A 12,341-nucleotide genomic window follows, 5' to 3' on the forward strand; every position below is an offset into this window, starting at 1 on the left:
AGGTGTGTTGCTGATATACAGTCATTGTTCAATGGCGTTCAAACTGAAATACATGTGCATATGTCAGGAGGCAGATGGACAGCAACAAACAAAACCAACTAACTAGCAGCATAAAATATGACATTTATTTAGCTAGGTCTCACACAAGACATGACGGACACGGGCAATGTTCCCTCCATCCTCAGTGTTCACTTCAATTCAATGAGTTGAAAGAAAGTGACTGTTTAAGAAATATGGTGGAAACTCCTGGCCCATGCCTCCACCAATCCAATGCTTTTACGTTTGTAGTAGTGAACGAGTGTACACTTCAGAAGAGAGGATATTATTTGGACGCATGACAGAAGACACATTTCATTCCTACCCGCTAGGAATTAAGTTTAGTAAAGTGACAAATAAATTAGGTAAATAAAACATGTACAAAGCTAATAAACTACACAGGTTTTGTATTTAACAAATACACAAAAACAACCATTTAGGGTGAAACTGATGATAGACAGACATTTAATAATCAGACATGAGCAACATACCTGATCAAGGTCGTACCATTATTTTTTTATTGCTACCGGGCCATACACTAGGTAGTATCTAGTAATATGCCTTACACTAGATGGTAGTATGCCATACACTAGGTAGTATCTAGTAATATGCCATACACTAGGTAGTATCTAGTAATATGCCATACACTAGGTAGTATCTAGTAATATGCCATACACTAGGTAATATGCCTCACTCTAAAGGCGCATTAGATGGGCCTAGATCTTGTTGTACAGCGGCTACTATAGCCATCCCATAGGATGGACACACTGAAACCAGAGGGGTGTATGACACCACAAAGCAGGCTCACTCATTTAGCCAGCTTAATGATAAACATTAAGATACAGCTCTTCATTTGCTAGTCAATTAAAAAAAAAAGCTCATTTAATGTGGGTTGTTGGTTGTCTATGGAATGTAGAGTCATGGTGATATGAAGTCAGAATATGAATTGAAGTTGGCTGGCTAACTCCATCAATCCTACTCTGTAACATCTCCCCCCTGAAGTACTTGGAACTTAGGTGCTCTTGAGGTTGAGTTCAGTTCATATGTCGTTGGACGCCGTGCCCTTGCTCTTGCGTCCTGGAAGAGGGAAGGCAGACTTGCTCTGAGGCTGTGTGAGGCGGCTGGTGAGCATGGTGAAGGGTTCGATGAGAGAGTTCCTCTCAGTGACGCTAACCTCCCATAGCTTGACCTTCTCCCCCCGCGCCCACTGCTGCGCTGCCTCCTGCTCCACCTGACGACGCTCACGCAGGTCTGTCTTGTTCCCTAGCACGATCACCATCACCTGGAGGAAGAGGGGACACTCCAACTAAACTCAACAACAATATTATGAGGTTCTGATTTGTGTTTTGGTTTATAGTTGGGGGGTTTTCTGGACAATGTGCTTCTGCTTGCCGTTTGGGGTCTACGCGTATTCATAGGGCTTTATGAATACATTTGATTGATTGATTAGATGTTTGTGACCAAAACAATAAATGAAACCTGGCTCATTTGACTAAAATGTTAAAACCACACACACTTATCAACCCTTAGGGAGAGTTTCAATCATTCACAATCCCAGTACCTCTTTCTTGTCTCTGGACTTGTCTATTTCCTTCTTGAGGACGTCCACCTTCTTAAAGGACTCCAGGCTGTCCACACTGTAGACCAGCACAAAGCCGTCTGCCACAGAGTAGTAGTGCTTGGGAAGGTCCAGGCCGTCGTGGAGCCCCCTGGTGTCATAGAGACGTAACTGTTCCTTTACACCACGATCTGTTTCCACCGATGCCACATACACATCCTCCTGGGTCTCAGTGGACTCTGAACCTGCAACCGACAGGAGACAATGGATCATTCAATGGTTGTGTTCAACACAACAGTCTAGTAGGTAGTGTAGGTAGACAGTGCTCATTCAACTCTAGGTTAAATACAGTATATATATTCTGTAGTAGGGTTATTCAACTCTTAAAAGGCGCTAAACATATTTAGTAGATGTTATTGCGGGTGTAGTGAAATGCTTGTGTTCCTAGCTCCAACAGTGCAGTAATATCTAATAATTCACAACAATACACACAAATCTAAAAGTAAAACAATGGAATTAAGAAATATATAAATATTAGGTTGAGCAATGTCGGAGTGTTTGTGTGTGTATATATAATATATATATATACACATGATATATATATATGACGGAATGTATAGACATTATGTAGAATATAGATATACTAAATATTCTATCTGTAGAATACATCGGATAGAATAGTACATATACACCAATAGTTGAATAGGATGGCATTGACTAGAATACAGTATATACATATGAAATGAGTAAAAAGTATGTAAACATTATTAAAGTGACCAGTGTTCCATCATTATTCTTTTTTGTATTTTTTTTGTATTTTGCCCCCCAATTTCGTCATATACAATTACGATCTTGTCTCATCACTGCAACTCCCCAACTGGCTCGGGAGAGGCAAAGGTCGAGTCATGCATCCTCCGAAACATGACCCGCCAACCCCCCCCCTCCCCCCCCCTGCTTAACCCCGAAGCCAGCCGCACCAATGTGTCGGAGGAAACACTGTTCAACTGACAACCGTTGTCAGCCTGCAGGCGCCCAGCCCACCACAAGGAGTCGCTAGAGAGTGATGAGCCAAGTAAAGCCCCCCGGGCAAACCCTCCCCTAACCCGGACGACGCTGGGCCAATTGTGCACTGCCCTGTGGGACTCCAGGTCACGGCTGATTGTGACACAGCCTGGGATCGAACCCGGGTCTCTAGTGATGCCTTAGACCGCTGCGCCACTCGGGAGGCCAGTGTTCCATTATTAAAGTGAGTAGTGATTCCATGTCTATAGGGCAGCAGCCTCTAAGGTGCAGAGTTGAGTAACCAGGTGGTAGCCGGCTAGTGACAGTGACTAAGTTCAAGGCAGGGTACTGGGTGGAGGCCGGATAGTGATGGCTATTTAACAGCCTGATGGCCTTGAGATAGAAGCTGTTTTTCAGTCTCTCACTTCCAGCTTTGATGCACCTGTACTGACCTCGCCTCCTGGATGATAGCTGGGTGAACAGGCCGTGGCTCAGGTGGTTGATGTCCTTGATCTTTTTGGGTATTGTAGGTGTCCTGGAGGGCTGGCAGTGTGCCCCCGGTGATCTGTTGGGCAGACCGCACCACCCTCTAGAGAGCCCTGAGGTTGCAGGCGGTGCAGTTGCCGTACCAGGCGGTGATACAGCCCGACAGAATGCTATCAATAGTGCATCTGTAAAATTTTGTGAGGGTCTTAGGGGCCAAGCCAAATTTCTTCAGCCTCCTGAGGTTGAAGAGACGCTGTTGCGCCTTCTTCATCACACTATCTGTATGGTTGGACCATTTCAGATTGTCAGTGATGTGTACACCGAGGAACTTGAAGCTTTTCACCTTCTTGATGTGGATGGGGGTGTGCTCCCTCTGCTGTCTCCTGAAGTCCACGATCAGCACCTTCGTTTTGTTGACGTTGAGGGAGAGAATATTTTCCTTGCACCACTCCGACAGGGCCCTCACCTCCTCCCTGTAGGCTGTCTCATCATTGTTGGTAATCAGGCCTACTACTGTTGTGTCGTCTGCAAACTTGATGATTGAGTTGGAGGCATGCGTGGCCACGCAGTCATGGGTGAACAGGGAGTATAGGAGGGGGCTGAGCATGCACCCTTGTGGCACCCCTGTGTTGAAGATCAGCGTAGTGGAGGTGTTGTTGCCTACCTTCACCACCTAGGGGTGGCCCGTCAGGAAGTCCAAGACCCAGTTGCAGAGGGCAGGGTTCAGACCCAGGTCCCAGAGATTAATGATGACCTTGGAGGGTAGTGTGGTGTTGAAGCCTGAGCTGTAGTCAATGAACAGCAATCCGACGTCTGCATTGGCCGTGCAGCATTTACAGTGATACAGCCTCTGCAGAATTCAAGGCATTCATACTTATTGGCTTCGCTAAGCAGTACAGAGGTGTTGTGAAGGAATTTGTCAAGGAAGTGAGTTTGTGTATAAACAGGACCTCCCTCCCTCCCCTACCATCAACCAATCATGTCAATGCGGAGTTATGTGGAGCCCTCTGCGTTGTTACAAAATTTGAGACGAGCACAGCAATGCAGTATGTAGCTCATTGGGTCACACCATCCATAAGGCGCCTCTGACCACATTTTCAGGTCAAGCATAAATTGGCTCTTCATTGGCTCTAAGGCCACAACAAGCCCACACCATGCTGGATGGTCTTTATCAATTCTCTGCATCACCCCAGATCATGGTCTTCAATTCACCTTCATATGAAGCCATGCATATACTTAGTCACAGATTTAATCTGCTAAAGTTGCATAGTGAAAGAAAAGTATAACGCCGTTTTGCTCCAAATAACTGGATATTACAGGCTACATTTTCCAATACAATGCTAATTCCTTTTGAACACTACAAGCACATTTTACAGTGTTCATCTCTCACAAGCACAGGCAAGTTCATGTTTACAGTCATCAACTTACCAACAGCGTGATTGCCATACAACAGCTGTTCAAGGATGGCTGTTTTTCCTACAGATGCCAAACCACACACCACAACTTTGCAACCTTTCCCCATTTCGATAATGCAAAAACCTGCAATAGCAGAAAATGACATGTAAAATAGCTAGAAGATGAGCTGGCTAACTACTAGCTGGCTAGCCAACTAGCTGAAGCATCAAATATTTGCTCATTGTTCTATCTATGGAAGCATCTTCGTAAACATCGCATCCAAAGTTACCTAACTAACGTTAGCTTGATGCAATAAAACAAGTACCTTGGTTTAAAGGCTGACAGAGTTGGACAAATGGAGAGATTACAATTATTATTGCAATAAACTGGGTATCTAGGTAACTTTGAAGTGATTTAGCTAGCTAACGTTAGCTAAAATCACAGCATTCATTCTGTCTTTTGACAACAAGGAAATTCCAATGATTCTCTGCGCTTGTGCAGAGGCAAGGGGTGGGGGTCAAACTTTGAGAAAAAATGCACTGTGTAAATAAAATATATACATGTTATTTATAATATGCATAAATACATGTAAAAGAAAAACGTATATTACCAGCTGCCAATGATAATGGTAAAATTGATAAAAGTGTAGTGGACCAAATTTCAACGCACAATGTACAAAAATAGCTACTTTTCTTTCAATTTGGTGGTGATTTTCAATTCTAAAATTTAAAAACCATCAAAACCCCAGGTTATGAAGTTAGGTGAAATGTATATGAAAAATATGAACATTTTTGGAATAAACTACAAGACCCAGGCGTGTCTGACCTGAACTGTGTCACTGACGTTTTCATAGAGCATGCTGGGTACGTTTTCTCTTTCTTTCCGGCTGGTACGCCATCATGTAAGCGAGTTTTTTTGGTCGTATTTCAGAATGTACAATCCATCAAAAATCAGAATGAAATCATTGCCATCAGGTTGTGTAGTTGTGGATTTAGTTGAAGGGGTTCGTCGTTAATAACACAGTACCTCAATTTCTGCATTTGAATTGATGAAAATTTGAATATTGCATTGTGTTCCCGAAATAGAGCACGGGTCTCCTATCTGTCTGCTATGTACTGCCACGGAGCGAGGTTAGAAAGTTGATAGCCATTGCCATTCAGTGTTTCTAAAATGTGTTTATTTGGTGCGTTAGAGGTTTTTCTTGTGACTATTTGGTGTTTTTTGTTGTGGTAAGTAGTTACCTACTATGGAGTGTTAGCCGCCTAACTTGCTACCTATCCAGTGTGTAGGACTGTAAGCATCGGGGCCTACTGCGAGTCGCCTGCTTCCAGAAGACAGATTTCCAGCGGGTCTGGAATTAAACAGAAATTAGCCCAAAAGCACTTCCCCGTAGACTCCAATGTAATACCCGCTAAAAGAAATGTATCCCGAAGATGTAATTCATGAGTTGAATAGTTCAAGGTAGGTTGTAAACAAACTAAACGTGCTGTATGGCTGGCTAGCCAACTTGGCCAAATCATGGCTTTTAATGAAGATTAGCTAGCTACCAAATGTTACATGTCGGTGCCTTATTTCCCTCCAACTAACTGCTAAATCGCAACATTGAATGGTGGTCATTGGTTACATATTTCTCTTTGCCTTTTCTCACAGTTAGTCTAACATGGGAGCGTACAAATATATGCAGGAGCTATGGCGCAAGAAGCAGTCCGACGTGATGCGCTTCCTCCTGCGCGTCCGTTGCTGGCAGTACCGTCAGCTCTCTGGTCTCCACCGTGCGCCTAGACCCACCAGACCCGATAAGGCCCGCAGACTAGGGTACAAGTGCAAACAAGGTGGGTGTCTGTTCCATTCAAATTGTAGAACGTAGACAATCTTGTGTAATGTTAGACTCATGTAACTTTGCTGTAATGGTTATCTGTTGCATGCTTGTGATCCATAGTTGATCGTTTCTCATGTCACCTTTAAACCTTAAAAGTTTGCCACATGTCTGAGGCAGGGCATAAGATGTTGTCAGATGCAATGGTGTGATAAGTTAAATATGTAAAATGTAGCCCTATTGATGTAATTAGGCAGTAATGGTATTCTGATCGCTTGTTTGTGCTTTCATTAATACCTGTGAGTCACTTATCCGTTGAAGTGTTTATTCACATTAAAGGTGGACCAAGTGGTTGTGCCATTTTATATCGTATTTTATTCTTTGACATGTTGCTGATCTCTTATGCCAGGCTGTTATTTACATAATTGATCTCTTACTGACTTCTCTCCATATAACAGGCTACGTCATCTACCGTGTCCGCGTTCGCCGTGGAGGCCGCAAGCGCCCCGTGCCCAAGGGTGCCACCTACGGCAAGCCCGTCCACCATGGTGTCAACCAGATCAAGTTCGCCCGCAGCCTCCAGTCCACTGCTGAGGTAAGAGGTCCTGTACAGGTGCATCTCCCAGGTTGTGGTCTGATTCTCATCCCTCTCCCCAATGTTGTACTTGCTCACTTTGTTCTAGGACTTGAAAAGCATAGGATTGGCGTAAACTTGGGCTCCAGTTAATTTTTTTTATACAATTTTACTTTGGTCAGTATTTATTTTAAATCCATGAGGGTAGTGAATGATTGCACACTTCGGGGAGAAGTTACTAAGAACTGCATAAGGATGTCACTGATCTGTCTTCATTTGACAAATTTATGCTCAATTCCTGCTTCTAGGCACTTGTGCAGATATTAGTTCATAGAATAAGTACAAGTCATTTCATATTGGCCCCATTGCCCTCTGATAGGCATGTTGGAATTCGCCATTTTTTTTGCTTTCTTTCTTTTCTGAAACAAGGCTCACATTCCAAATGGTACCCCTTTCTTCAACACCAATAATGCATTCTCTCAATGTGGTTAATGATGCTCAACTTTTTTCCCCATCTTATCGACTATGGTGAAACCTGTCTGAAATAAGCCAATTTGTCTGAAACCACAGAGAAAATAATGCATCATTCCCAAAAGTATCTTGGTTGTATTTAAAACTGTATTGAAAACTAAGTGATTAGTATTCTCTTCACATTGGATTTTGTGATTACTTTATCTTGTATATGCCGCACTCTCAAATTTAATGTGACATTGGCCACTGATTTCATCATTTCAGATCTTTCCCGTGCAGTTTAGATTGAAGCATACAGCTAGAATTGCTCAACAGATGGTATATAGTGTGGATGAGGTAGACAGACTTGAAGGTGCTGTTAGTGGGGATAACAACCCTGCCGCAGGGGGGGGTGGGCAGTGCCATCATTAGACCAGCCCCTGGTATAATGTTCTATCCGTTGTGAAATGTTGTGGTTTGACCTGCTTTTATTGGGGTTGTGTAACATCTGCATATCAGTGATTTATGTTTATACCTATGTTTCTGGATGTGACTTGTCTGACCTGTTTGGTCTTCGGTCTCCCCAACAGGAGCGTGCTGGCCGTCACTGTGGAGGCCTGAGGGTGCTGGCCTCCTACTGGGTAGGAGAGGACTCCACCTACAAGTTCTTCGAGGTGATCCTGGTCGACATCTTCCACAAGGCTATCAGACGCAACCCCGACACCCAATGGATCACCAGGCCTGTGCACAAGCACAGGGAGATGCGTGGCCTGACGTCCGCGGGCAAGAAGAGCCGCGGCCTGGGCAAGGGCCACAAGTTTCACCTGACCATGGGTGGTTCCCGCCGGGCAGCCTGGAAGAGACGCAATACCCTGCAGCTGCACCGCTACCGCTAGAGGGTGTCTGTACATTTAAAGAAATAAACATATGCCTTTTTATGGTGACAAATTGTTGGTCTAATGTGTTGTATTTGTAAGGGCTATTCATTTTGGGTGTAAGAGCTGCTATTTGATGTCTTGGGTGAGGAAGTGATACATATAGTGGTTAGTAACTACGATAAGCAAAGTTGACATACTAGCGTTTTCACAAACTTGTGAAAAATGATTCATGGAAAGGCACCCTGTTAGAACTATTGACCAATGTGACTGAGTGGAACAGATTTGAACCAGCGTCTACAGTGCACGCGTGGGTTTTTGTCATTATCTAGGTTATCCCCAGGATGGGTTTAATGTGTTTTTAGGGATAATAGTAAGTGACCCTGTGAGTGTACTAGAGCAGAGCACTCGTGTTGCTGGAGCGCTACGGTCCTTTAACACTGAATCTAGCATACCTGACTAATAATTAGCTGGTTGATGAGATGTTGGTGATAACGGGTTGGAGTGAACCTACAGAAGGGTAGCATTCCAGGAACTGTTGAAGATTCCTGACCTAGAGGGTAAAGAAGTGGGACAGCATCTGGAGGCATCCCAGGTCAGAAGGGAAAAAGTATAGTTGTCTTCTCATTGAATAAAATATATTTGTCACTCAATTGACAATTTATGGGCTAAATGTCCGTTTAATTAATCTAAACTGGAAGAAATTTCACATTTTAAGACAAAACGCCTGCATATCATACATTAGACTGCTCAACGTTAAGCACAGGTTTTCAGATAAATGGTAAAGTAACATGGTGTGAAGCACTGCCCTCTTCCCCTAACCTGTTGCACCACTACTCAGTTCAACGTAAAGACGTAAGCTTCAAAGACAATGCACCGTTTGAAAGGACTCAAGATAGAGCAGAAAGGGTGTTGAGTTGGAGAACGATGTGGTTATTTATAGAACTTTCTCACATTTCTCCCTGGCCTCTTTTTTTTTTACCTTTATTTAACTAGGCAAGTCAGTTAAGAACAAATTCTTAATTACAATGACGGCCAAACCCGGACTACGCTCGGCCAGTTGTGCGTTGCCTTATGGGACTCTAAATCACTGCCGGTTGTGATACAGCCTGGAATCTAACCGGGGTGTCTGTAGTGACGCATCTAGCACTGAGATGCAGTGCCTTAGACTGCTGCGCCACTCGGGAGCCCTTACATACATGAAAGGAAAATTTTGGCATTTGCTGTATGATCGATGAGAAACTCATATTGCAAGGTCCCTTACTAGACGTCCGCGTGTGATTTTCTGAAATAACACTCAATCATTCAACCCTCTATAAATAAGTCAGTTATTAACGTAAAGACTTAAAACTCAAAATTCTGTAAGACCCTACCCCAAGGAGGATATGTGTTCACTTTCAGCTTCCTGTGTTAACCGGAAGTACCTTAAATTGGGGTCATAGGGGCTGTTTTGAAGGGTTAAAAAGGCCACATCTTTCCAAAACTTCATATGTGTGATTAGGCAACCCTCGTGAACTGTAAATCAGTCATTTCTCCCAACAGATGTCAAAGGAAAAACTCACACACACACAGCAAGGATGGAGTGACACGGTGTGTGGCTTAAAGACACACAGAGCCTGCAATGGCATTACATAATCTCTAGGCTGTGCCGAGTTCAACGAGATGCCCCGCTTGACCGTAGCTTGCTCGGTCTGAGCACAGCGAGCGTGAGAAAGAGTAGGCCCATAATGACGCCTGGCCCTAAATTTCAAGTGCTTTTGGGTGACAGCGAAAGAACCGTTAGGGTTAGAAGCACAATTTGACCTCAGGAACGTTCCTGAGGTCCTCCCGATCTGTGCAAGCCTAAACTTAACCGTGTGGCATTAACCCTTAACAGTGAAAATAAGGTGTTTACATCAAACAGTTTGTAATGACTTCTCTCCCCATAGGAATACATTGCCTGCTCCCATAAATTCAACCTGAAGCCTATGTGGGTTATGAATGCCTTATGAACCTGTCTTCGATGACAATTCATCAGGCCACTATGAGGTCGACCTGCATTGATTCTAAGCTTCCTGGAGCAACCGGAAGTGATTCAATTCACCCTAAAGGTGTTTTGATATACCAAACCTGCAGTTTGTGAAAATCACTGCATTCAACCCTATGTAGATCAGTCAATTCTTAACGTAAAGACTTTAAACTCAGGATTCCCTACCCCAATGAGGATATGTGTTTACTTTCAGCTTCCTGTGCCACCTGGAAGTCCCTTAAATTGGGGTCATAGGGGCTGTTTCGAAGGGTTAAAAAAGTCAGATCTTTCCAAAACTTCATACGTGTGATTAGGCAACCCTCATGAACTGTAAATCAATAATTTCCCCCATCAGACTTCCAAGAAAAGCTCTCACACACACGCACACACACAGCAAGGACGGAGTGACACAGTGTGGGGCTTAGAGACACACAGAGCCTGCAATAGTTACCTTTGTTAGAACTATCAAAGAACCGTCAGACCTAGAAACTTTAGAAACCTGTTCTAGAGCTCAAGTCGATAGTGCACGGTGAGTTATGTGGCTCTAGAAGGTTCTCAGACCGAGAAACAGCCTCGTACATTTGCAATAACTTCAATTCATTTTGACCGTCACAAAAATGACGACATTTAGAAAAGTCCCAGAGTCACAAGACTAGGTGCATTGAAACCGCCTCAGCCCATAGAGACAGCACCTAAAGTTTCTGTCTGATAGCTCATTCAAGGATCCCGTAGCAACGCCCAGGAAATGTGGATTTTCAGCACCAATTAAGGTTGCTGCTCGGGCTCCAAATGACCTATTGAGCCAAAACTTGGGTTTCGGGGTCGCCTCATCTAGGCCTACACATAATGTCAGAACTGGACCCGCAGCTAGAACGTAACTACGTGTTTTATGTTTTTATTATGGTTTAAACAGAAGGCACTGTGACTTTTGGGCCTGCTCTGAAATATGTGATAGTTGGCTTCTAATCGAGTTTGAAAAGTGGGTGTGGTGTCAATTTGTATCAGTTTGGTGTCAGAATGATATCTAATTGACTGATGGACTGTGACTTGCTGGCTGACTTTTGTCCATTAGCAATATGTTTAAACAGTGATAGACCATCACCAAATTGACATTCTGAAATCAACAGTATTTTTGAGCATGTCAAATTTGTGATGCTAAATGCCCATTGAAACATTGTAAATGGACAGTACATTTGCAATAAGATTCAACAGTGAAAAAACATCACCAAATGGACATGATGAAATCAACACAACGAGCGATGGAGAGGAACCACTATCACTGCCCGGCCATCCCGAGTTCATCGGGCCAGTCAATTTTGCATTTCTGCAGGATTTTTGAGCATGTCAAATTCGTGATGCTAAATGCCCAGTGAAACATATTGCAAATGGACAGCCGTGTACCTGGTGATTGGAATGGGTTATCAGAAGCACATTTTTTAAATTGTTTTTAATGCCTTTAGGGGGGAGCAAGGGGTCTACGGTTGGGTAGGGTGCACCCCCCACATGTGCCTATCCAATAGGCACGTTTTTAAAAAAATTGTTAAAAAACAACAGAATCCCACTTCTCGCTCATCATACATGACAAATAGACCATCTAGGTTGATTCATGGCTTAACATAGGGCTATATATCATTTGGGCAGTGTAAATACCATTTGGACATGGTTCACTGACTTTTGGGTTTGGAAACCGACTTCCTATGATCGTGCATGGCAAATGGACATAACATCCTGATTTGGCACTTTCAATACTTTCATATTGCATTTGGACATTTCTTATGGCGTTTGGCAAAAAAAAAAAAATGACTTTTGACTTTGACTTTTGACTTCCTATGATATCATATTGCAAATGGACAAAACATCCTGATTTGGCACATTCAATACTTTCATATTGCATTTGGACATTTCTTATGGCATTTGGCAATGGTTCACTGACTTTTGATTTCCTATGAAATCATATTGCAAATGGACAAAACATATGCCTTATGGACAAGTAAAACATTTTTTTAAATGATGACAATAAAATATGACAAAAGTATGTTCATACAGTTCTTATACGTGTATGATTGACTAAAAAAATCGAAATAATTAAAAAAAAACGGTCCAGAAAGCACTTTTTAGGGGGGTGATAAGTTTTGAATTGT

General features: G+C 43.1%; 2 protein-coding genes and 1 non-coding gene across 5 annotated transcripts; 2 read left to right on the plus strand and 1 right to left on the minus strand.

Moving 5' to 3' along the window:
• Window positions 1-103: 103 nt before the first annotated feature.
• LOC106570283 (NF-kappa-B inhibitor-interacting Ras-like protein 1) lies at window positions 104-4,977 on the minus strand. Its single transcript, XM_014142433.2, has 4 exons — window positions 4,803-4,977; window positions 4,511-4,621; window positions 1,598-1,839; window positions 104-1,318 (listed from the first exon to the last, which is right to left on the minus strand). The coding sequence occupies exons 2-4, from the start codon at window positions 4,602-4,604 to the stop codon at window positions 1,076-1,078; spliced, it is 579 nt and encodes a 192-aa protein (XP_013997908.1). The 5' UTR covers window positions 4,605-4,621; window positions 4,803-4,977; the 3' UTR covers window positions 104-1,075.
• A 338-nt stretch (window positions 4,978-5,315) lies between these two features.
• Window positions 5,316-8,267, plus strand: LOC106570285 (60S ribosomal protein L15). 3 transcript variants are annotated; one of them, XM_014142437.2, is made up of 5 exons: window positions 5,361-5,378; window positions 5,760-5,938; window positions 6,128-6,309; window positions 6,752-6,888; window positions 7,908-8,267. In XM_014142437.2, exons 3-5 carry the CDS (start codon window positions 6,138-6,140, stop codon window positions 8,211-8,213), a joined length of 615 nt encoding a protein of 204 aa, XP_013997912.1. In that variant the 5' UTR covers window positions 5,361-5,378; window positions 5,760-5,938; window positions 6,128-6,137; the 3' UTR covers window positions 8,214-8,267. The 3 variants fall into 3 exon arrangements, with proteins under 3 accessions (XP_013997910.1, XP_013997912.1, XP_013997911.1); XM_014142436.2 differs by lacking the exon at window positions 5,361-5,378 and adding an exon at window positions 5,433-5,607; XM_014142435.2 differs by lacking the exon at window positions 5,760-5,938 and having other exon boundaries at window positions 5,316-5,378.
• Window positions 7,349-7,438, plus strand: LOC123726954 (small nucleolar SNORD12/SNORD106). Its single transcript, XR_006759061.1, has one exon. It is a non-coding gene; the product is annotated as a small nucleolar SNORD12/SNORD106 (small nucleolar RNA).
• Window positions 8,268-12,341: the final 4,074 nt, after the last annotated feature.

This window comes from Salmo salar, chromosome ssa14 (genome assembly GCF_905237065.1).
Source record: "Salmo salar chromosome ssa14, Ssal_v3.1, whole genome shotgun sequence".
Taxonomy (NCBI): domain Eukaryota; kingdom Metazoa; phylum Chordata; class Actinopteri; order Salmoniformes; family Salmonidae; genus Salmo; species Salmo salar.